At 34.0% G+C, this 26558-nt stretch overlaps 1 protein-coding gene across 1 annotated transcript; it reads right to left on the reverse strand.

Annotated features, from left to right (window-relative positions):
* Positions 1-1309: 1309 nt before the first annotated feature.
* LOC146997925 (uncharacterized) lies at positions 1310-26335 on the reverse strand. Its single transcript, XM_035351263.2, has 5 exons — positions 26226-26335; positions 23315-23466; positions 9070-15030; positions 5934-6173; positions 1310-1620 (listed from the first exon to the last, which is right to left on the reverse strand). Exons 2-5 carry the CDS (start codon positions 23430-23432, stop codon positions 1532-1534), a joined length of 6408 nt encoding a protein of 2135 aa, XP_035207154.2. The 5' UTR covers positions 23433-23466; positions 26226-26335; the 3' UTR covers positions 1310-1531.
* Positions 26336-26558: the final 223 nt, after the last annotated feature.

Genomic DNA, 26558 nt, shown 5'->3' on the forward strand with positions numbered 1-26558 from the left:
TGGAATAATACATAATTATATCCTATGTATGATTTACATGGTATAAGCATGGCTCATGAATAACAAGAAATTTAACAGCTATGCATTTAAAAACATTTGAAAAACTTAAAACATACGGTGCACAACTGATTATCACTTTTATGTGTGTTTTCGCTTTCCATCACCTTTTTATTATCTTCCATAAATAACAAAGAAGTTTAAAATGAAAAGAATGTGAGCGATACAATATACAGGGTGGCCCAGAAGTCAGTTTACATTTTGAAAATTAAATAACTTTTTTTCTATTAATATATTTCTTTTTCTCTTTTCAGAATTAAAAAATATAATCCCTGGAAATTTTTGGCATGGATAAGTTTACAACAGAACAACGAGTGAAGATAATTGAATTTTACTTTGAAAATGGACGGTCAATTGTTGCAACGCAATATATGCGCCATTTTAATGTTCGACATCCCCCTAGTAGGCCTGCAATAAGGAACTTAGTGACGCGTTTTCAAGGTTCAATTAGTGCAATCTTTAAAACCAGCAGACTTTCAGAAACGAGTAAATTATGCTATCAGGTTTCAGAGAACTGCAAGAAATGACAATGAGTTTATTCACAAGTTGATCATGGGAGATGAAGCTCATTTCCATTTCAATGGACATGTGAATAAGCAAAAAATAAAAAAGAATTAATTAAATACAGTCATTTAAGAAAAAGTTATTTAATTTTCAAAATGTAAAGTGACTTCTGGGCCACCCTGTACAAGACGGAATTTGAAAGCAAACGTCTCTTTCGCCAATCTGAGCGATAACTGATTCCTATTTGGCTTTCAAGCTTTTACCAAGTGAAGATGGTAACCCAGTTACGTAAGTTTCGCGGAAATGGAGGCTCTGAGAAATGTTTCTTTCGACGCTGTGTTCCGGTAGCAATAGTAAACGTGATAGCGGTTTTAGGCTAGCGCTCATGGCTTTGCTATATTCAGATAGCCTACCATATCCTAACGTAACGTAACCTAATTAATCCCTATTATCATGAAGACATCTTAAAAGCAAGAAGTCTTAATAGTTATGCATGTTCTAAATTCCCCAAAGCTCTTTTGTTAATATACCGTAGACGAAAACGAGTTTGATCTCGAAACAGCACCTTCGGCATAGATTTGTATGAAATTTTATTTATCTGCTAAATAGATTAGTACAATTTCAGACATTTTTATTTATCTTTTGAAGCCATCCTATTTTTAACACGTGCATTGTTCAGACAATCATAATATGAACCTTTTCCTGTAATACATTCAATGAACGCAATAAAAAAGGTCATTGAGAAACACCGAAATTGAATTTTATTTGAAATCAAAATATTTAGCTTGATGTGATGAAGATAGCAATGCAATTCTAATTATTTATAAATTACACAAATTAAATATGATGTGGAATCATTTTCTGATAAATACAAATGTAAACTAAAGTGAAGTGTCTTAACATAAAAGCATTAAGCTTTTTTTTAAATATCTTCATACACTTTTGAATTTCCATTCACAGTTTCAAAGATTTATAATGTATCTCCATGCAGTGGAGGTCTTAATCGATAATGTCGATGATGTCTAGGTGACCGCCTCACTTCACGAATCTGGAGGAAATCTATAAAATGAAAAGCAGCAATTACGGTAAAAATCTAAAATTTAATAATAGTGAAACAATGGATTAAATTTGAGAAAATATTTGGACATTTTATTAACAATTTTATGTAATATTTCCGTACAGGATTATTCTTTTATTTCTCATTTTTGAAATACAGATAATATGGTAAAAATTAAATGCATGTAAAATATTTTTCCTTTTAGTGGTTAGAGTTAATGAATTTTATGTCTTCTGAAGCTTTTGATTAAATAAAGATATGGAAAAACTGTTTCATTTTCTTCAACGTATTTATATTTATATTTTTTATTGGTGAAATCTAAGAAATCAGCTGTTTGCTTTTAATTCTGAGGCGCATACAATGAATTTTGATGGTTTACTGTAAGTTACAGTGGCTGTTGCAATAATTCATTTGCGAAATAATTTTGGAATTTGAAAGCACTAATGAATGAAGAACGAATAATATATTGTTGAATCTGAGAATACAGAATTACTCACATTGACAGTGATGCAAATGTGCATGTGATTGACATCTGCTTCAAACCATAGAGAAATATATTCTGTAGGAGATCCGCTAATGTCCAAGGTTTTCAAATTGAATATAACCATCAGCGCGACTTATTTTTGTTTCTTATGACAGCAATCTTATAGCGTTTTTGTATTTCGATTTTTTTTAAATAGCAGGTTACAAAGACAGAGGTAGACAAAACAAGAAAATATGAAAGAGAAGAACAACAAAACTAAAAGCAGTATAATCTATAAATCCACAGTATAATTTATATTTATCCAGAATATAATTTATATTTATCCACAGTATAATTTATATTTATCCACGGTATTAGCTATAAAGTTATTTTATGCCTCGCCCCCCAATATATCTCCTGGAGTGATCCAGCCTTAAGTGCTGAGCAATTACTCAGATGTGAGGCGTCCATGTCCTCATAGAAGTTGCTTAACTTACAAATTGGGCTTGGGACACTGTTAATTCAATGCAAATGTTGCAAAAGACAATCATGGCCAGTAACAAGACAAAAGAGAGGAATATATTTCTTTCTGGGCCATGAAGGACTGTCAAAAATTCTGGTAATCCATATTTTATGATTGTTCCTTTCAGTAACGTCTTTCCAAAAAGATTCTCTGTAGTGTTTCTATTGCTCTTTTGGCAGTGTCAAAAGAGGGACTCATACTCCTTAAAACCTATAAGATCTTCGAATATGTGACTGTTGCAAGAATTAGGATAACTTATTTATTTTAAAAGATATTACTTCCAACTTTTTACAGCTGACTACATAATGTAGCTGCTTTCTGAAATAGTCATAAGAAAGTTTGTATCGACACAAATATTTTTATAATTTAATCCGCTTTTGACAACATTTTTCGTCAAGTTTCCACCTTGCGCTCACAGTTTAAAACATTCTGTTGCATAATTTAATTCCATATTTAATATATAGCTTTTATAACATTTGGTAAATACTGTGAACCTAAAATTCTAAGAATTTCATGTTAAATTTTTATTTTATTTGGAGTTGAGTTTATAAAATGTATTTTATTAAAAAAATCTGTTATGTTTTCGTGCATAAATTTTTTTAATACTAAAATATTCATCAAATTTTTGGTTCACTTAGAAAATAGTGCCTATCTAAAGAATTCCATGAAATTTCAAGTACGTACCATTAGCCATTTTTAAAATGTCATGCGCGCAAGGTGGAAACGTGACGAAAAATTTTGTCACAAAGGGGATTAAATTATTAAAATATTTGTGGCAACACAAACTTTCTGATTTCTATTTCAGAAAGCAGCTATATTATGTAGTCAGCTGTAAAAATGTGGAAGTAATTGCTTTTAAAGTAAATATAATATCCCGATTCTTTCAACAGTCACATATTCGAAGATCGTAAGGGGTTTAAGGTGTATGTGCCCCCTTAAATAATTATTAGCCCTTTTTTTTTGCCAACAAATCTGCCTTTTCATTTCCATGAAGTACAGTTTGATGGCATCCATTGCATGCTAACGTCTTTGCCATCCTCAGCCATCCAAGTTGTTTAGTAACTGTTGGCATTTTAAAACATCAACAAACATTGGTGAACCAAAAGATGAGTAGCCTTCAGAATCAGAGAGTATGATAACCTTTGAAAAACGTTCAAAGTGACATTAGAGTTGGGCATTCCGATATGTTGTCCTGGGTATCTGACATTTTGATTTTTCATAAAACTCTTAAACGATTCTGCTCTTTGCAACTAGCTGTGGAAAACAAAGCAGTAGTTTAATTAATTAGAGAAATTGAAAGCTGCTGTGATTTTAAAGCATATTTCTGCTTTAGTAGAAAATTAGCTTCAAGTATCGGATAAAGAGAAATAGCAACGGATATTTTGCAGATATCGCATAGTCTTTGACCGCTATTCTTTATAAGGATATATGTTATAGTGATTCTATACAGCAATTTTATATTTTTAGAGAAATGGCAGGAATTAGATTGATTGCTATAACATACTATGGAAAATTAATGATCTTAAAAAAGGTTTAGATGAAATACATAAAAGGTAATTTTTTTTTCTTTTAGAAATTAGGCAATAACCATTCACGTTGAAATCGAGAATTACTTTGACTGTGAACTTTAGAGAGCGAGTCAAATTTAACATAGTGTTAACGTACTCTCTACAACAGATTCGTATGCGAAGTGTCTTCGTATGGGAATCGTAGATCGTATTTCGGTGATAGGGTGTAGAGACATTAGGATTATTTCGAAGCCGGAGAGATGAAAAATGAGCAACGGCCTCGCCGGGAATTGAAACACGGACCTCTGAAATACGCGCCCAGCGTGCAGACCACTACACCACGAAGGCATACCAAGTGAAGAAGGTAACCCAGCTATGTAGGTTTCGCGTAAATGGAGGCTCTGAGAAATGTTTCTTTCGACGCTGTGTTCCGGTAGCAATAGTAAACGTGATAGCGGTTTTGTGATAGTTAATGCTGAAAAGGCTGGAGAAATACCTTATAAGAGAAGATAAATCATCTTTCCTTCCGATGTGATATCTCATTTTGATCAAAAATGAGTTGGATTTCTTTGGTAAGAAACATACCGCTATCAAGATACAGCGTACTACTACTACTACTGTAGAGATACATTGCCAATGCTTCTAGAAATGTCAAGAGTATCGAATACATTATTAGATTCAAATGAATGTTATTTTTAATTTGATCAAATAATAATCTTTTTATATTTCAAATAGAAGAGGGGTGAAGATATAAATGGATGTAGGCAGTTTTCGTCACACTTTCTCAAGATTCACCATTTTGAATAAAAACATAACTTTCAAGCCACAGACGATAATTTTGACTTAAATAGTAGAATTTTGAAAACATAATAGAATTGCAATTACTTCTTTTGCAGCAAACGATATTTTATTACCGCTTACCAAAATCGTCTAAAAAATGTGCGAACAGCCTCTGTAGCAAACATAGTAAGCACATACGAGGAATCAAGGAACAATTTGTTTTTTAAATTTTGTCAATTTTCACCAATATTGAAATGTAGTTTTCGACATAATCCCCATTTAACTGAGTACATCCCAGCAAAAAAACTAATTTCTTCAAGCTATCTTCAAAGAGAGTTTTCTTCCATTCACCTGCATGGTTAAACTCTCAAATCGAAAACCCTGTAAAGATTCTTTTCAAATATGAGAGCAGATATCGAAATAAAAAGCTGCGAACAGAATATCCCTTGCAGACTTTTAACAATTTCTGAAGTTTAAACACCTTCTTTCCATAAAATGAAAATACGTATTCTTCATATCTTACATGGTTGCAAAAACAATGCTATGCAGAATACGCCTGTATCAGTCAAAAATCTTAATCGCTCCCATTAACATTGCACCAGGGAGTTGCATAAGCATACCAAGATTTCTGGCCGTTAGCATTTCCTGTAAGTTCTGGGAATTTGAACTAGAGCTCAATTCCTAAAATTTTGGAAACACATACTACATATACGTACTACTATACGTACTACATATACGTACTACTATACGTACTACATATACGTACTACTATACGTACTACTATACGTACTACATATACGTACTACATATACGTACTCCGCTAACAGAATTAGATATCAAAATATTATGCATTGTATCCGTTACTGGAATACTGTTAATGTATTAAAATGAAACGCGCATTCTACAAGATAATTGAATTCTGCAATAGCGAAGCAAAAGATTAAAGAATATGACTCTCAGTATAAATTTAAATAAATAATTGTTTAATATTATTAGTTTTATAGTAGCAAAATAATTTGACTTGTATGAAATGCCAATTACCTGTGTATCGTTTTGATCCAATAGTCGTAGTTTCTACGTGTTTGGTGTAAATGGGATATCCTTCATCAGGGCGCACATCCTTCCTCAGGGCATATCCTTCCTCAGATGGCAAAGATGTCATGGTAAAATTACTCATTTCTGTTTCAAAAGACTTTGTTGTATCTAGATATTTATTTCTATCAGAAAAATATTCGTGGCTATGGACTGTACTTCTCTCTTTCAAAGCTGAATGAACTCCGTCTGTAAATAAAATAAATAAATAAACAAACATATAAAATAATAATAATAATAAATAATAATAACTTCATTCGAAAAATAAATATATAAAATCGAAAAAAAAAATGTCCAAAGAGACGTGTTTTTCATTTACACATACATACATGTTTCGAAAGCAATTTTGGCTTTGTAATGTTGCGCGCTTTCAACCTGCACGCAACAATAGTGGTGACTGCTAAGAACTGGAAAGTAGACCAAAGTCTTGAGAAGGGTTTAAATCCCTTTTTATTCAACTTGAGAAATTACAAATGCGTGCTCTTGACGCTCACAAACTACGCCGACCCGGCGGTAAAATAAAAATAAGAAACTAAAAATGAATAATAACAAGTGACTACCTACGAGGCTCTCTAAACGTAACTATCTTAACCGCGTTCTAAGATACCGCTGATATTTCAGCAAACTTCTGAATATTAAGTTGAAAGATTCACCTATCTGCCGAGGCAAGCACACAGGCCGAAACGCGTGATTCTTTAATTTCTACCTAGCCACCTCCACGCTCGTGAAGCAAGAAAGCACACTTTCGAACTCGTTTCCCTTCTATTTAACTCAAATTACTTCCGCTGACAATTTGAATCCTTGCGCATTCTACAAAAATTTACATACTCTGGCATTGGCAATTCCAGGGGAAAGTAAGGCTTGACAGGAAAGACAGTTTAAACTTAAAATAAATGTTAGTTAAAATAAATATAAACCCTACAGCTTTTAAAATTTAGACAGAGTCTCTTGCGCAGGAGATAAAATTATTTTATTCCATACAGTGTGTTGCCACTGCTCGCTTTGAAATCTTTGAGTTTTTTATGAGTCCCTACGTTTGAGTACTCCATTTTACATTATTTCCTATGTTTTTGCTATGTATGTTACGTTTTACTGGTATGTTCATACATGTTTTGCTATTTTTAACTTTTATGTTTACACATGTTTGTTATCGTTAAACTGTTGGTAAGCGTTGGAACTCACTTTATTAAATACTTATTTCTTAAGTAATTAATTAAAGTCTTCATTTGCGACTTTACATTACTACAGATTTAGGTGCGTTTTATGACAATGTTTTTAAAGCATGAACTCAGGAATTTAAAATGGCACATAGATTCTGATTTGCAACTTTTAGAACCATCAACTGCGCCTTTTGTTTATTATAATATCGTAACTAATATGTAACAATTAGTAAGCAAAGCAAAAGTTGATGAATTCAAGATGATGCATAATATTAGAAAAGTTTTTCATCTGTTGTATTTACTGACTAGTTTTTAACATTTGTTTGTTTTTATAGCACCATGTGTAGGAAACCAAATGTCTATGAGGGGGCAGTCAAACCATCTATGAGGTCAACGATTGCACAATATGAAGTCTAATACAAGGCAAATTTTTCCACATTTCTTAAAAGGAATACGTTCATTAGGAAATACGTTCATTAAAAAAGCAGAATGTGGCTTTGAATTTCAGCGATTGGAGGCACTTACTCCGAACTCTCGAGAATTATAAGCCATAAAAGGGGGATATATCAGAATTCAAAACAGAATGAATCGTGATTTTTCTCAGCCTGATGTATTTGTTATCATGACAACGGTATATCTAAGGTTACAGTACCCAAGACAATATCTGTATGTGTAGAAAAGCGAACAATTAAACTCTAGTTTCAGTGATATCAGGAGAGCAAAATGTGAACATTACGCAATACAAAATGTGTGTTGGTCTGACATGAGTCTTCGGCGCTGATGTTTCCATTTCTGGAAGATTTTATGCGTGCACCAGTTATTTCAGTGACACCTGATCCTGACTCACTTTCAAAGCAAAGGTTGATAGGTTAATGTTTGGGCAGCTACGTCATGGAGTTCCCAACAGGGCTTATTCTTGAGGTTCATATTATTGTCAGGGATTATCGATGGACCGAATCCATCGAGTTGTTTAAAGTTTGAATTTCTAAGGACATGCCTTGTGTGAAGGTAATAAAGCATCATTCACAACGCAAAACTAATGACAAAATGGTTTGAAAACATCAAATTATATTTGAATATTTCTCCACATCTTGCACAAGTAACGATGGAACCTGTCCTAAGTATATAAGAGAACACGATGGAACCTGTCTTAAGTATATAAGAGAACACAATGGAAGTCCTAAGTATATAAGAGAACACGATGGAACCTGTCCTAAGTAAGAGAAAGCTATTGAGAAACTCTTTTCTAACCTCTTTCCAGGAAGTGAAATTTCCACTGATTTGCAAGAGGAATGACTGCAGAAACTGCATCGGTCATTTCCAAGGAACATCGTTGAAGGTGTCGCCTGGACGGAATAGTGGTTAGGGAAGCCTACTACGGTACTGAAGAGCCCGGGTTGAATCCCGCAGAAGACATGGATGTTTGTAAATGTACAGTATGGGTGCCGCATGGCGACATCCTAAATATGCGGCGAGCCGAAAATCTTCTCGTGTGGATAAGTGGAAGGGGAGAGGGGTAGGAGACACCCGGATCCCCCCCACCCGGTGTACTCTCCCTCAAAATTGCGGGTGGAAAATAGGAGTCCAACCTTTCTTCCGAGAAGTAGCAGTGGTTGCCAGAGCCATAGTAGGCTCCAGCAACCATTGTTCTATGTAATATGACCAAGACAACAACAACATCGCTGAAGGTCTGGCCACTGAAAGAGTGTCTGCACCGTAATAATAAAGTAACACGCTCTAGGTACAGGTGTCTCAGTTTAATTGTCCAAACCCTGCAGATGTAGAATTCCTTTTAAACAATCCGAGTAATTGCACATAACCATTGTTATTCCGGACACCAAAATTAAAATTGTGAATTGTAGATTGAATACACATTGGATTTGTTATATGATATAAATTATTAGTATTTATTCATAAGAACTTACCTTCACCTTTATTCGTCAAATTTACTTCAAGAAACTGGTTTTCCATTATATTTGCATTCTCTTCTTTCACTTGTACCTGTTCTCTCCGGTCAGTAGAATTTATGAGCTCTGTATCAGCAGCTAAAGTATGATTCGAATTTCCATTCGTATCCTGATATTTCATGAAGTTATATGAATCATTTCTTCTAGAAATGCTATTATTGGATTGGTGACTGCGAAGATTCCGTTGAATATCGTCGTATAAGTTTTCATTTGCATGACGAAGTTCCTCATTTATTGCATTATGTATTTCCTTTTCGCTATATTTACCATTGTCTACATTAATACCATTATTTTCTAAATCGTTTCCTATTTCATAATCTTGGTTGAGGAATGCATCATAATCATTGGTGAGGCCGACAGAAGAGCTAGGGCCAAAATCTGAGTCCGCATCATAATTATCGAAATAGTATTCTTCAGGGAAATAATAATAATCGTCCCCATTTTGTACATCATTTCCTTTAAACGGAGCTTCATACAAAGTCGGATACTCAATCATAGGCCTTTTTCTAAAGGTATTTTGAAATTTTCGGCCGCGATACAAACTGTCAGCAGAATTACGGTTTGCTAGAGAAGTATCAAAACCTCTTTTATTATTTGAAAGGTCTGGTTTCAATTTGGATGCTTGCAGTTTAGGATTAAATTGCCCTTTCAACGTCTTTGAAATCGCTGGCTTATTTGGTATCTGTTTTCGAAAATTATGATTGTTATAGTAATTTTGATCTATGCTATCTTTCCCTTTTAAACTTGATTTTAATCTCACATACGGAGGCTGAAATTTAGAATACATTTTAAAGTTTTTGCCATTGTTTGTTCCAGAATTACTGCCTCCTTCAAGATTATAAGCTGTACTTTTTCTGTCTTTAAATTTTGAATAAGGTATTTGATGCGCTAAGGTAAGTCGTGTTTGAAACGACTTGGGCGATATTGAATAACTATCTAAGTGTTCAACGTTATCCTCTGTTTTGGTGGATAATGGAGTCATATTAGCTTTATCCCTTGGAAGTGATTTCTCATATCCTGATAGAGATGGCTTTGAAGGAACACTGAGTCCCTTTCCTCTTTCTGAAACTTTTACTGGAAACTTAGCAAGCATATTGGCCTTAAATTTACTCATATTTTCCGGAAATTTACGAGGGAGACCATATCGGAATCCAGATTTCAAATTTTCGTTAGAATTTGCAAAATGTTCATCATTATCTCCATCTAAGTACTTTTTCTCATCTTTTTGTTTCATTATCATTTCATGGAAAGTTTGCTGGTCGTCAGAAATTTCAGTTTTCCTCTCTCCAACAACTCGAGAAGTTTCGTTTTTCAAAGTGCCTTTGTTACGGAAGAGTGTACTGGTCTTTCTGACTATAGTTTCTTGCTTTGCAAAATTTTCCATCGGTTTAGGTTCCTGAACAAAATGACGTGTTGCGTATTCTGAAATTTGAAAATAATGGCTATCAGAAGGTTTGCTATTCGATTTATTGAATCTCGGATATTGTGTTGTTATTCGACTGTTAGGCAAGGGTGCCTGGACATTTTGTGTCGCAATATTTTCAGGGGTTATTTCTTGATGGTCATTTACAAGCGTATGAAATCGAGTGGCTCCTATGCTGTCTGGGACCATATTACCTCCTTTCATTAAATTTGATTTGGGAAGTCCTAATGTTACACCGCTTCCCGGTATCATTACCCATCCATTTTGCAAATGCACGTTTTGCCCTGGAGTGGTTCCAGGGAGTTCTGGTTTTACTTTTTGCAGTGCAGGTACTGAAACTATTTTTTGATCATTATTAAAATGAGGTTCTTGAAATGCTGGTTCTATGACATTTTCGTGTCCGCTTTTTGAATATAGATCTTGAAGACGTCCACCTAATGCACTTTCTGTAAGTAAGTTTCCTTCGTTTTCTTGATGTCCATAAGGTGGTGATGGGTATTCCGGAATCAACCCCTCGCCATTTTTCGTATTTGACTTTTCAAGTTGAGTTGCGATATATTTTTGGAGCCCTTCCTCATCGCTCATTAAAACAGAGCTCTCAAGAATGGGTGTTACTATACTTTCAGGATATGATTGTTGTTCTTTATTTAAATTCAAACTTTGAAGCGGAGGAGAAGCAATATTTTCATAAAATACATATCTACCGTTTAAATTTTCTGCGGACTTATCAACTGGATTTGGTAAGTCTTTATATTTCGCTTCAGAATCTGGAATTTCCTCCACCGGTTTGTAGAAGTTTCTGTTATTATTCAACAACGATTCCTTATAATGAATATTGGAGAAAATCCAAGGTGATATTGTAGTCAAGTACTTATTCTCTCCAGAGATCTTTATAAAAGGGGAACCTTTTGCATTTAAGAGAGCTTTATATTTGTCCATCACTTTCCCATAAGCTTGAGAAATATTTTCAAAGTTTTTGTATTCGTTTTCACCAAGTGTCGCAAAATTTTCCATAGCTGTTGGATTTTCAAAATTATTATCGATATTTTGGTTTATGTAGTTATTGTTCGTATTTAGACGATTACCTTTTTGTTCAAATGGAAAATATGCATTTGTTTGAAAAGAAAGAGATGCTTGAGAATCATTTGCAAAATTTCCAGCAGTTTTAACATCAGATTCATATTGAAAGAAATTTATTGCATTCATAGGACTCTTTCCAGTTTCAATCTGAACACCATTACTAATTAATCTGTTGTTAAAATCATTTTCCGGCAAGTGCTCGCCTTTGAAACGAATTTGATTAAGAAGCCTTTGCTTTTCGTTCTCAACAATATCGGTTTCTTTGAGCAAATTTTCTCCTTGAACAATAGTTTTCTTTGACTTATTGTCCTCTATTATTCTCGATATCTTTTTATCCATCTCCGGAATACTGTTCGCCCTCTTCTGGATTTTATCACTTTTCTGAGATGGTAAAGGATTCTTTGTGCTTATATCATCCATTGTTTTATTTGTTAGAAGATCTTGATTATTCACCACACTCTCCTTTTCTCCCATATCTTCCACCATTTTTGAGATTTTTCCGTCTTTGTTGAGAATTCCGTCTTGTAGGTGACGTTTCAGCTTCATTTTTTGACGCGGCAAAGAGTACGTTTCAAATTCTCGGTCTATCCTAGCATTTATTTGATATTTTGGAAAATTACGTTTAATTCCTTTGTTCTGGTTATTATAAGTTATAATATCTTCTTCATCATTCCCGAAAGAAGGTTGATCCGATTTCCTAGGAAATTCACTCGATTCATCATAAGATGCTTTTCTAATACCTAACGGCCTGTTGACAAAACCTGGATCTTCATCATTTGAATTTTTTACATAGTAATCTTCATGTATTTGCTTTACAGAGTTTTGTTCATTTTGATATGAAGGTTCATTGACATCATTCATTTGGTCATTTCGATATGAAGGTTCATCGACATCAGTCGTTTGGTCAAACTGGTATGAAGGTTCACTGGCATCAAACATTTGATCATTTTGATTTGAAGGTTCATTGATGTCAGTTATTTGATTTTGATATGAAGGCTCATTGGCATCAGTCATTTCGTCATACTGATATGAGGATTCATTAATATCAGCCATCTGGTCTGTTTGATACGAAGGTTCATTGATATCAGTAATTTGGTCATTTTGATATGAAGCATCATTGAAATCAGTCATTTCATTATTTTGATATGAAGGTTCGTTGACATCATCCATGCTGTCTTCAAATTTAAGCTTATAGTCATCTTGTTGGTAGCTTGAAAGTGGAGAGAAATCTTTAGGTTTTGAATCTGAAAACATTTCACGCCTGTTCTGATTAAAAAATTCATCATCGTTATAGCTTCTGTCTTTTATAGAGCTTGCATGTTTTGGGTATCGAATGTAATTTTTATCTTTTGTATCGAATATTGCCATAGAATTTCTTCGAAGGGAATGCGCTTGAGTAAATAGAGTATCTGAGTATCTATGAGTACTTACTACTTTCGAAGCTGAAGGTAACTTTGCTATTTTATCATATAACATATCGTCATGTGATACATCTGATAAAGGCATGGCATTCGAGTTATTTTTGCCTAAATTATCATTCCTATAAATGCTAACATCTTTATTTTGCAATTTATTTAGGCTTACATTATTGCTTAAAGGTTCATATGAGTTTGAAATTTGAACTTTAAATTTCTCATTTTTTCTGTTATCCTCTGAAATTACGCTAGAACTCATTTCCTTGATCTCAAATTCAGTGACATCAGTTACAAAATCCAATGACTTGTTAGAATTCTTGTCATCATAATCGCTATCAAATACATCAATAGAATAGTTATTTTGGGTCACATTTTCAGATTTAACATTTGCGTTATTTGCTGATTGCCGACTACGTCTGTTATCTTGGTAAAAACTGAACTGGCTAAAACTTTCATCTTCATTAAATTCTGGCTTTCTAGCTGGATAGTCAACGCTCTCATCATAGCTGTCTGATTGTTGCTCATCTTCTGTATAACTACCACCCATTGAAGAAGTATGCGAATGGACTGTCTGAAATCTAACTTTAGGTTCCGGTTTCATAGCATTCTGGGTTTTTTCATGAGCTGGTAAATATTCATGAGATTTCTCATTAGGTGACAAATTTTTGTGAGACGAAACATCTTTGTAAGGATTATCATAAGCAGATAAAGGTTCATGAGATTTTTTATAAAGTGAAATATCTTCATGAAATTTACCATTAGATGGAAAATTTACACGAAATTTTCCACCAGAGGATAAATTGTCATGGGGATTCAGTTTAGGTAGCAGATCATCCTGATGTTCTTCGTGAGGTTTTCCTTGAGTTAGCAGATCATTATCATGAGGTTCTTCGTGAGATTTCAAATCTTCTTGAGGATTTTTGTGAAGTTTTAAATTATTATTAAGCTTTTTGTGAGAGGGTAATTCCTCCTGAAGCTTTACTTGAGATTGCAAATCTCCACGGGATGATAAATCTTCAAGAGAGTTTTCATGAGGTGATTTATCTGCATGTGGTTTTTCATGAGGTGACAAATCATTATTAGAGTTTTCAAGGGGTAGAAAGTATTCCTGAAGTTTTGCATGAGGTAATAAATTTGCTGTTTTTCGAGAATCCAAGGAATTTAGTTTTATTTCAGATTTTAATTTATCACTCTTAAATTCAGAATCTCTTTCGTAATATTTCATTTCTGCAATATTTCCTTCATCATCATTGGGAGGCAAAACACGTCCTTGGTTTGAAACACCAAGCGGCTTCCGCTGAAATTTTCGAAATTTTTCTTCTTTTATTTTTCTATCCACTTTATTAGTGATTACATTTCGATAAGGGTGGAAAGGTTCAGGTAAATATTGTTTTTTATTGTTTTTACGATTATTCAGAGTTTCAGGACTATGATTTCGAGGAGTATGAAAATACTTATTGTTTCTATTATAGCCTTTCACATCATACGTGGATTCATGTTTGATGGCGGGTTTATTCACAGACATTTTTCTCACAATTGGTTTCCTATTACTAATTTTATTCTTCGATGAGCCGGAATTTTCCTCCTCTGAATAGTGACGTCTTTGTGAAGAAATACCAGGCTCTTCCCCATGAAGCACTGCAGGGGCAACCGCTTCTCGTTTTGCAAATCTCCCGAAATGGCTATTTTGGAAAATTAGAGTGTTTTGTGTATTAGTTTTATTTGGGCTTATAGTGTTGATTTCGTTTAAATTACCCTTCACGTATAACCCTATTTCCAGTTTCCCTTGCATGGGGTGCTCAAAAGGCTTCTCGGTCATGTTCCCATTTATTTCATTTTGATTGAAAGAATTATTTGATTCAGACTCATGTCTCATCGTAAGAGATCTTCTGAAGCTTAAAACAGAACTGTTTTGATTTATTTCTCTTTTCGATGGAAAAGTGGATAGTAGTAGGAAAGCTTTATCATCTCTTCTGGATGCGTCTGCTTTTTCTATGAAATCTGCAATGAGATTGAATAATTATGTTCCTGTTTACAAGCATACTAATTGTTACTGCTGTAGTTATTAAATACTTAACTAAACTGGCCGTATTCACCGGAAAATGCACCTGGAATAGTAAAAGAACATAAACTAATTTTTAAAGCTTTTCTTGAGAAAGAATATGCACTACTGGGCATTTGCTAAGGACGCAGTTGCAATATAAAATAACATTAAATGGGGGAAACGCTACGCATGATAAAGTATTGTTGCCATATCTTTTGGACATGGACATTAGAATAAGGGGCATTCATAAAAAATACTGAAGGTTTGGAAACATCCTAAAGGAAAATGCAAAAATGTATATGAACGGCAGCAGGCACCTTTAAAGAAGTTTCACTACTGGATACACAGGATATATACACCGTGAAATGCGAAGAAATTTCCCTCGAGTCATGTCATGTTTTGTACAACATTATCCAGCACCCGTTCAGTCAACTTATTCCATTCCTCTGTCTGTGCACGGATGAGGGTCTTCTTGTTGTGTTGAAGGATATTTTCGAGACCAACAAGCGTCCTACCCTAAACAAGCATTTTCAATGGTGTTTGGATCTGGAGAATGTGTTAGCCTTACGAAGTGTCAAATAATCTGTCTAGAGAATCATGAACAGCAAGTGTTCGATAACATAGTGTGTTATCGTCCATGAAAAGAAATTTTTTAGCGAAAGCATAAGGAAATAAGCGAACATGAAGCAGAGGAACTTCACCAGCTTCTCGTTGGTCGGTCATAGTCACAGGTGCAACCACTCCGTGTGGTGATCGATCATGATGCCAGCCCATAATGTGATACTGCATCTTGAATATCCCTTTAATATTTTCCAAACGATAAGAAGTATCATTCTCACGCCAGATCAGTTGGCGTTTACTATCCGATGGCAGACTGCACCTACTCTGATTTGAAAATTGTATGCAAGCCCCGTCTTGTTAAGTCTAATTGCAATGCTAACGACACCATCACAAACGGGCTGTACGGTACTTTGTAAGCAATCGGACATACACAATAGATTTGTAAAGTATTATTTTTCTTCTACCGAACGTCTGACCACAGTTTTTTGGTAGATCAATCACCATGGTCCTGTGCTTATTCTCCACCTGTTGAGCTGTGATATACAACTTTTTTTTTTTTTTTTTGCCAATAGGATAAAGTACGCTTCTTCTCCAGGCTTTTATATCTAACACAACCTCCTTCGTTGCTGGTTGCATGACCCAGCTGTTTCAGAATCTTTTACAACCATAAAAGAACGATACGGGAGATGTATCGTAAAACGTTTTCTTGGTACAACTGTCCACACGCGTCAAATCCCTTAAATAGTTTATTAACGCTACCACATGAAGAACATTCGAGGTACTTATTTTAGTTTCGCACATTTTGCGTCCTTTCATTTTGTAGTTGTTATGGGGGATACAGTTGTTTGTCTCTAGGAATTTTCCAGCAGTACAGCTACTGATATGATTAGAAATTCAGAAACACATAAAATGAAACCTTACCTAACAGACTTAAACAAGCTGAAACTGAAAAATATAGAAGGGTTTCAGATTACAGCTTACCGTCATTAAATATAGTTTTAAAAATTAATTTAAATTTTCCATTAAATAAAGTTTTTTATAAATAAAAAAGTAAATAAAAAGTAAAGGGTAAAATGGAATTACTATTTAATCTATCTATACGCATTTAAATTTAACACCTTACACAGTTATAAGCTAGCACCTATCATAGGCCTACTAGATAAAGAATTAGTCCACAGGAAATTAAATAGGAACACCGTAAAATCTTGTATTTGAAATCAGCTGTTCAAAATGTCAAAGGATGAAAAAATATCATGGCATTATTTCATAGTAGATGAACTGATCTATTATCTATCTGTGCTGATTTTTGAACTTCTAGAGACTATATGATTTTCCAGAGCAGGGAACACGAAAACAAAAGCTTAATGCCCCCGTGGGTTTGTGCTTCGGATTTTTCCTTTTACTAACTTGACATGCATGAGACTCTATTTGAACATCCGCGAAGGGAGTCCGACAATTCCTCACATTCAACCTCTAACTAAAATCTGATGTGTACACCACATGACTTCCTTCTACGGAATATTAAATTATACGCATTTTTTCCTGCATTTCATTTAAACTTATTGAATTCTACTTCGTCAATAGCGCATAAACGACAATAGAATAAATGTACTAAAGGAATTTCTGCCGAACTAGGTGGGAGAAATGTATTAAAGATGTTTTTTGATGATTTTGATTGTAAGTAGTTTTCGTTACACTTTAAAATGCGCGAAAATAAAGGTTTATGCCTTTAATTTTCAGTCCTGAGTTTCGTACAGAGGCTGTTCACACATTTTTTAGATGATGTATATTGTATTCACAAAACTAAATTACATAAAATTCTTGTGTTTTAAATGCTCTATTTGACATCCCTTATTTTGAACTATCTTTCGACACCGCAATTTCCAGGATAATAATGCCTTTTGAAGTGACAGAAGAGGTATTCTATCCCATTCCTCCCGAACAGCTTTCCAGAGTTCTGTTAGGGTTTGGGGACAACGTTTGGATAATGCAGTTTTTAAAAATCCGAAAGCACAAAAATCCATAGGTGACACATCGGGAGATTTAGTAGGGATATCAGTGAAGGGTATGGCCTTGATACCAGTTTTTTGGTCCATTTCTTTTAGGAAATTTACAGTGGATTTTGATGTGTGACTGCTAGCTTTGTCCTGATGGAGTCTCACAGATGGATGGCACTGTGGGTAAAACGATGGTATTTCATTCAGAAAAATTGGCGATAAAATATGTTCCTGTTAGTATTTGGAGTTAATCTTGACATTTTTTGCACTCTCTTTATTTTTAACTTGTCATTATAAGAAAAACCAGCAACAATCATGAATCCCTTAGAAAAACTTTCTTTCGATTCTTTGAACCATGTACTTAAATTTTTTCTCCCCCTTTATGATAATAAATGGCTCTTTTTTTGTTACAATCATTTAAATATACCCATGCTTCATCTATTGTGACAATTGTTTTCCAGTTTTCTGTGGATAAGTGTTTCTCACATAGAATTCTACAGCGTGTCCTGCGTTGAGCGATATGCTTTGGAAGAAGACGATGCACATTGCGTTTTTTCGCCTTCTTAAGATTTAAATGAACGTTTATCATTTTGTTTACAGTGAACACCGAGCATTTTAAGGCTTTTGCATTTGTCCTTTGACTAGGGGGATTTTCTTTTAACATTAAACAACGTACCTTTGCAATAGTCGAAGATGTCCGTTTTTTCCTTGGATATGTGTTTGGAATTTTATCCCACGTGAGGCTCCAATTTGACGTTTTTTTCTCTTTCTTGTTGATGACATTACCTACCGACGCTTTAGATATCACAAAACCATGACTCTCACATCGTTTTTGGATAATGGAGTATGCATATTTCTCTTCGAAAAGAGCGTAAATGTAGCTTTCGAACCACTGCTTTGTGAAATTCGCCATTTTGAATAAAACAAAGCGTTCAAGCCACAGACGATAATTTTGACTTTTAAAAACATAGTGCAATTGCAATTACTTCTTTTGCAGCGGAGGAGTTTTTATTACCACTTACCAAAATCGTCTAAAAAATGTGCGAACAGCCTCTGTAATAATATGTGATATTACAATTCTAACTGTTGTTTTAATAGCAAGGATTTTTGTATATTAACCAGACAGCGTTTCTGTAATGGAAAAAAGGAAGCTATCTACCAGTAAATTCAATAGCTCTAGGAGCAAAATATTTTTCCGCATATTTTACTGCTTAAGTATCTCTAGGTTAAAAAAATTGGCGTTATTATTAACTTTTTTTAAGTTATTCCTGGCTAAAATGACAACTGTCATGACAGGTTGGTAGCTCACGTTGATTACTGGGCAAATGATACTGGCAAGGAACCACATGATTATAATGAAGATTTAGGCCCCAAAAATGTCAGTTTGATAACAGTAGAAAATTTATTAAAAGGCTCTTTTTTCATTTGATACTATTACTTCTTTTCTGCAGTAGAAATAATATGTGATTAATGTTACTGAGTAACAAAAGCAAAATTTTTAAAGTTATTGTATAAAGAAAATCAGTCGAATATTTTAAGCTACAGAATAAAATACTGAAACATGAAGCTGATTACACATGCATTCCAAATAAATACTCTCTTAATTCCAACTAAAAATATGACCATACAGTTAACATTGGTACTATTCTGTTTTGAGGGCCGTAAAAAGATTGCAGCGAAAATGTATGCGCAAAAGCACCAAATCTAGCAAACGCGCCCATTTAACAGCGCGCCAAATCTAGCGTACGCGCTGATTTCAGATTGCGTAAGTTTATATAGTTCTATATTTCTTAAGACGCCATTGAAATACTAGTTTAATTTTTAAATCCTCTTTTGATTTTAAATCCTTTTTGATATCCTATGGATTTAACAGTTTGGGAATTGCCCATGACGAAAAGTCGGCAATAGAATTTTGGGTAAAGTGCAGAATCACCCACTGCTTGACGCATTTTTAAGAATTGCACATATAACTCGGTATCCATGTGCGCATCGACCTATTTTCACTTAAAAAAAAATCCTAGAATTGCACAAAAATGGCGTTGCGCACACCCTTGGCTTTATCTATGTACGCATCGACCTATTTGCACTTAAAAAGTAAACAATTAACAAAAATCTAATTATTTTTACCCTTGTAAAAAGCGGCAAACAAATAAGTGAACGATTCCGCACTTTACCGAGAATATTTTCAAAGAAAAGGCATCATTATTGTAGAAAATTACTTTTGAACAACCAACGAGATAAAAATTATGCTTTAGCGATAAGTCGGTAGCGAAATAGCGATGCAGGCATCCATTCAGTTATGTTTAGCAATTTTTATATAAATTATAATAATGATCTGAAATAGTTATTGACTCTTATGCTTCCATTCAGTCATGTTTAGCCTTTTTCATGTAAATTATAATAATAAAAAAGTATTATATGAAATTAACCTTTCATCTTAATTAAAACATCAATCTTAAATAGTTATTTATTATTATACTTCCTTTCTTGCCGCAATTATTAGGGTTGCCGCAATTATTTTTGGCAGCATTGGCATCAACAACAGTTTGGCGATTTTTTACGGCCCTCGAAACCAAATAGTACCGTTACATTAAACTACATATTTTTCTGTAGATTACAAAATTAGGTACTTTTCCGTTTCGCCGGCGCAAATCTCGCCAAGCAGACTTAATTGGCGACAACATACAGTATACACATAAAAAATGTTAGCTCTAAGAATTCTTTTAAAAAAAGAAGGCATAAACATTTTAATATCGCTTAAAATTTTATAAAAAGCCAATAAATAAAGACAATAAATTTGTGAAACGACATTAATTTAAGAATTTACTAAGCTTTCATGGTTCAACATCCTGATTCGCCGGTTCATATCACGTAACCCCAAACGATCTCAACTCACGTAAGCTACTCTACAAAAATCTAATGCTCTCAGTAATTATCTACATTAATTTCAAGTTAAATCTTAATTTGGAACACAAGTTTAAATGCAAGAAATATTTCAATTCGTACGAATAGCTTACTCAGAAATTATGTAAAACTGCAGTGCTTTACTTCGCTAATGCATTCTCATTAGAACTGATGAATTTTAACCATTGACTCTACCTTTTCTATATTTTCGGCTTCCGGTAAGCGCTGTGATTGCATCCTAATTGACTTAATTACCGAAAATGGCCTTAGACATAAAACTGAACTATCTGATAAAAATTCTATGTATTCTATATGCCAGTATTGAAAGAAACAATCAATCTGATAAGAAAAAGCTGCGACTTGTTTTGAAAATGATGCGTAGAAGATTACCAGCGAGAATATTCCGTTTGGCATCGGTTGTACCATTATTGGCGACTTTATCGCTTGCGCCAGCAAAACGGAAAAGTACCCCAAATTATCTGTCTTTGATTATAAAATAATTCAACTTCAAATTTGGAAACGCATTTTTAAATCTTTTCAAAAGCACAAACTTCTTACTTAAATGATTTCAAAAATTCAGGAATGAAAATTAATTCTCATTTAAAGTCCAAAGTAAGTTTTAAGTGGAAACCTCTGTGATCTATAATACTATTTTACAGAAGGAAATGCAGAGAAATTGTTTGGTTAAGACTTACTGAGAAAATTTTTGAAACATTCAGTTCAGCTTATCAAAATTTCCAATTATATAATTTCAAGTAATTGACACTCTGTTATACGCACCTTGTAACTAAAAGCAAATTTATATAAACAAAACACTTTCGCGTCTGAAGAAGAATGAAAAGAATTTTATGAAATTCTTATCTTTCTAGGATCGAATTTTAATGAAAACGTACATTCACTACTTGAAACTAAAGAGAGAAAATTAAAGTTATTGAGATGTTTTTCATTACTGAAAAAACAGTACCTCCTTACGAATAGCATTTAAAAGTATAAACCTACTTTTGCTCAAATTTGCACATTTATTAGTTTTGCTCTTTGCGATACATTTCAAATAAATCTAATTCTATTAAGGTTGAGGTTATTTCATAGCATGCACCACTTTGCTCTATGTTAAGCTTTCCGTCAAATGATTTTCTAACTAACATTTACATTATACATTTAGTGAACTACACTCATGTCCATAAATTAAGGATAATGCAAAATCAGGCAAAGGGAGAGTTAGAAGCAAAACAAATTTGACTTATTCGTAAAGCTTATTTATTAAACAAAAGGTAAAGAGCAAAAAAAGATGCTATATGTTTGACGTTATTAAAATAATTAGCGATTTTGTCTCCCTGGAGCAAATTACAAAAAAAAAAAAAAAAAAAAAAAAAAAAAAACTATTTACAAAAAACCAATATTACATGGTTGGTATGATTGTTAATACATTGTATGTCTCCCAGACGATGCAATACAGTCCGTACAACGCCTAGGCATGATGAGTATCAAATTATCGATCTGATCTTGGGGGATATTACACCACTCAAAAAGCAATGTTCTCCGAAGTTCAGGTAGACATGTAGGAGGAGGTTGACCGGCTGCAACTCGTCGGCCAAGCATGTCCCACACGTGCTCTACCGGATTCAAGTCCGGTGAGAATGCTGGAAAGTCCATACGGGGGATATCCTCCGATTGAAGGCATTCGCTTACGATGTTTGCACGGTGAGGACGGGCGTTGTCATCCATAAACACAAATTGTGCGCCCATGGCGCACCGAAACAAACGTACATGTTGTTCCAGAATGACGTCCCGATAGGTTTGGCTTATCATGGTTCCAATTTGAACATACAAGTCAGTTCTGGAACCGAGAATAATTCCACCCCAAACAAGCACTCCAGCACTACCGTAACGGTGTCGTTCAATGATGTTTTCTTGTTGGTAACGGGTACCTGGAGCTCTCCATATGAAAGTCCGGCGAGAATCAGACTGCAAGCTAAACCTGGATTCGTCGGAAAACATCACACAAGCCCACTGTTGCGGTGTCCATAATGCATGCTCTCTACTCCAGGCTAACTGCAGGCGACAGTTAGTTGCGGTAAGCGGAACGCATCTGACAGGTCTACGAGCATATAGACCAATCTGCCCTAAGCGTCTGTACACGGTCTGCCTTGAAATTGTCGTACCAGTGGCTGAAGGGAGCTAACGAGACAGGTCTGAGGCTGTGCTCCGCCTGTTTCTTTTGGCAGTAACTGCCAAATACCGGTCCTCATTCGGCGTTGTAACTCTGGGGCGACCTGTGCTGTAACGTCTACTCACATTACCATTATCTTGGAATCGTTGCCAAAGCCAGGAGATGACACTCTGGGCAATTCCAAGTTCGTCTGATCCTTCCAGTTGGGTACGCCCACATTTCAGACGGCCGATAATTCTACCACGTAAAAAATCATCCAAATGTGTCATTTGTGTCATAACTATTCGGTTATTGCACTGAAATGCTTATAAAGCGCCTGCGAACAATTTTACTTCTTTGCCTGTATTCCTTATATATCACTCTCTTACACTCTCGTCATTGTGACGTACCATCGGTATGATCTGGTTACTTCCTGAAATTTGCATGTGATTCTTGAAGATGTTTGTAGTGAATTTACGGGTGGTATATTTATTTTAGAGTCCGATTTTCGCGGGACTCCGAATTATCCTTAATTTATGGACATGAGTGTACATTAACTTGGATTTAAGTAATCGGAGTATCTATAGTAGTATACGTCATAGAAGTGTACGTAGTAGAAAATCTACTTACCCAATGAAGAATGTTCATTCTCTGAAAGAGATTCCCCAGTTTCATTTTCAATTTTCTCGAAGGGATATGCAAAATAACTTGACTGAATGCAACATAGCAATAGGATCACTTTTATCATTCTACCTCTTTCTGCGTCTAGCGGACATTTACGCCTGCAAAAATAATGACAATTAAATGCTAAAAACTCTTCTTTAATTTGTAGAGTCATTAGGTATTTGAAAAGCGGGAGGGATGAAAGTGAGCAACGCCCTCTCCAAGAATCCAACCACGGAGCTCTGGAATAGGCGCTCAGCGTACTGACCACTGCACTACGAAGGCCTGCTAAGCAGGCGGAAGAAATAACGGTGAATCTTCGGATTATGGTAAATTGGCGAATTTTTGGGGCAAATTTTGGCGACCAACCCTGCTACAGCAACCTGCTAGTTTTTTTTTTTTTTTTTTTTGGACGCCATTTTGTTTTTACGAAGTAAAGGTATTTCCCCCCCCCTCAACATTTTTTCCAACAATCTGTTAGCCAAAGTACGCTTATACTACAACTTTTATGGAACAAACGTGCTTAATCATGACGAAGATTAGGGGCGAAATTGGGAGAAAATGCAGAATCGCCCACTGCTTCGCGCGTTTTTAAGAATTGCACATAGGCGGTATCCACGTGCACGTCGACCTATTTTCACTTAAAAAAAATCCCAGAATTGCACAAAAAATGGCATTGCGCACACGTTTGACATTATCCATGTACACATCGACCTATTTCCACTTAAAAAGTCAAAGAAAATTGACAAAACTCCAATTCTTCTTACTCTTGTAAAAAGCGCCAAACAAATAAGTGGGCGATTCTGCACTTCACCAGCGAAATTATTTCTAAGTGCTTATTAGCTAAAATCACGATCGGAATTTTCCAGAAAATGTCACATGACACGTATCATGATCTCTCATTTCTCTGAGACAAAATAATCTGTGATTCGAACTGTGTACTTCTCAGATTATTACTAAAGTCCTAACCTAGTAACCTTTATCGTCTTACCAAAATGTCGCCAAACTACCTGTTACCATATTCCAAAGATTAGCGGAAATAACTTATATCTTTCTGGCATTACAAGTAAATGCCTTAGTAAAACTTTTTTTATGTGATACTAGATTTTTAAAGAGATATATTTTAAAGTACTCTACTAACTATGAGCTGTAAGGCAGCTGAGAAGTATAATTAATTTTATAAGAAAACGCTAAAAATAAGATGCAAATATTTTGTCAATAGACACATTTTATCGTAAAAATAACGGAAAATAAGGATTAATAGCAAGTATAAAAGAAATTAATACATTTTTACACTTGGATGGAAATCCGTCAGACTTTTACAGATTAAGGTATCCAACTAAGTTCTAATCGACAAAGTCGATGACATTTTTCGACAAAGTAATTTTCGACAAAGACATTTTTCGACAAAGTATTTTTTAATCGACAAAGTATTTTTATTACTGTATTTTAAAGGTTATACATCAAACTTCCCCAAACCACTTTTATTTTGTCTCTGGAATCGTTAGAAATGGAACCTGTTCTATGCCGCGAACCTGTTCTATGCGCGATTTTGGCTTAAGAGCTTACGGAATGCTGATGTCGAAAGCTATACTGCTCTAAATAACTTTAAAATGAAAGTTTTGCATTTTAATATTTTTGGTGATGTTCAAAAGACGATCTTAAACCTTTCTATTTCTTATTGAAGGCTCAGGAGCAAGATCAGTTTTTCAATTTAATTCCCATACTTGGCAATATTTGTTTTTCTTTCTGTTTTGTGTTTGCATTACATTATACCTATTTTTTGAAAACCTTGATTTTTTTCAGCTTTTCTGTTACGAAAAAAGTTTAACTTAAAACATTATAGCAATTTTATGAAACTTTCCACAAGTATTTTGTGAAATATTGTGAATAAAATGGGTAAAAAATTTAGGTTTATTTGCATATCTAAAACGTTTTCGGGCAATTTTATAAATAAAAAGAGAGAAAAAATAAAAAGAGAGAAAATTCGCGAAAAATAGCTAGTGCCCGTACACAAATAGGTATATTTCATAGATATTTTACTTTACCACTTAGATTTCAGTCCATTTAATTCATTGTACCTTAATAAATATAACTGAAAATATATGTGAATAATAATAAGCATGTAAAATTAGTAAAATAAGTAAGTAAGTAAATAATAGTAAATATAGTAAAATGTTGATAAATATTTTTGTGGGAACATATTTAGTAATTCTGAAATTTAACACATTTTTAACCCAAAATGTAAGAAAAAGCTTAAAATTATGCTTTGATAATATGTTTTTCAGCTGTTTTTATCATTTTAGGTAGTATTCTTTTAAATAACACTAGAATTAGATTTATTTATGCTATTTTCCAAAATTTGGGTGTGGAATGTATACGGTTACCTTAAAATAATTTTTTAAAGACGACCTTTTGAGTTCAAAGTGTACAGATATGGGTAGTATATAACGTGTGAATGGAGAAAGGTGCAAGCAAGTGTTATTCCAAACGAAGACAAATATAATTTTATACCAAATTTAAATACAAAGAACAAGTGCAGCATAGATTTACGGTACTGAAATGGATTAGCTATTCAGTGAATTTTGTAAGCAGAATAAAATACGAATGAAATATAAGATAAAGGAGCTTTTGTACTGAGAAACATATATTTTCTCTAATGAATATTCCTAAATTTTCATAAACAGTTATTTATTATAACAACTTTCAATATACCTTGTGCCAATATAGATGTTTAATTTAAATTTTTCTTTGCTAATATTTGAAATATATATTACAGTCGTATTCTTGACATTATTACTTCATCAGTTTACTATAGTCTAATCTATAAATGACACATTTAATTCCCAATTAAAAAATAATTAAAAATTTTAATTACCCCGTAAAACTTTGCAACTCACAGTAGCTACATTTGCATTCACATAAAGGCTAACTTTGGTACAGTTTATAGTAAGAAGAACGATGAAGTAACATAACGTATTAAATTTGTATTTATACCGAACTGAGATTTTGTTGCCAGATGCTATTTCTAAATACAATGCAACTCGTAAATTATTAAATGGCAAAACATATAACATTGTTTTTATTAGAAAATCTTTAAATTCTTTATTTTGGTCATGGTTTGAACTTAAAGTAAATTCGAAACAATAATAAAAAATATTTATGATTTAAAAAACATCACTTTATAGAGTAGAATTTATGCAATGATTTA

This window comes from Stegodyphus dumicola, chromosome 3 (genome assembly GCF_044657685.1).
Source record: "Stegodyphus dumicola isolate Sdum_Otavi_A_Nest chromosome 3, ASM4465768v1".
In the NCBI taxonomy this organism is placed as follows: domain Eukaryota; kingdom Metazoa; phylum Arthropoda; class Arachnida; order Araneae; family Eresidae; genus Stegodyphus; species Stegodyphus dumicola.

Excerpts from the sequence above, each read along its gene's own strand:
- LOC146997925 (XM_035351263.2), bottom strand. The coding sequence starts at position 23,432 with ATGATAAAAGTGATCCTATTGCTATGTTGCATTCAGTCAAGTTATTTT. Across the intron at positions 15,031-23,314 it reads GAATGAACATTCTTCATTGG|ATTTCATAGAAAAAGCAGAC; the intron begins GTAAGTAGATTT and ends ATCTCATTGCAG. Across the intron at positions 6,174-9,069 it reads TTTGACGAATAAAGGTGAAG|ACGGAGTTCATTCAGCTTTG; the intron begins GTAAGTTCTTAT and ends TTTTATTTACAG.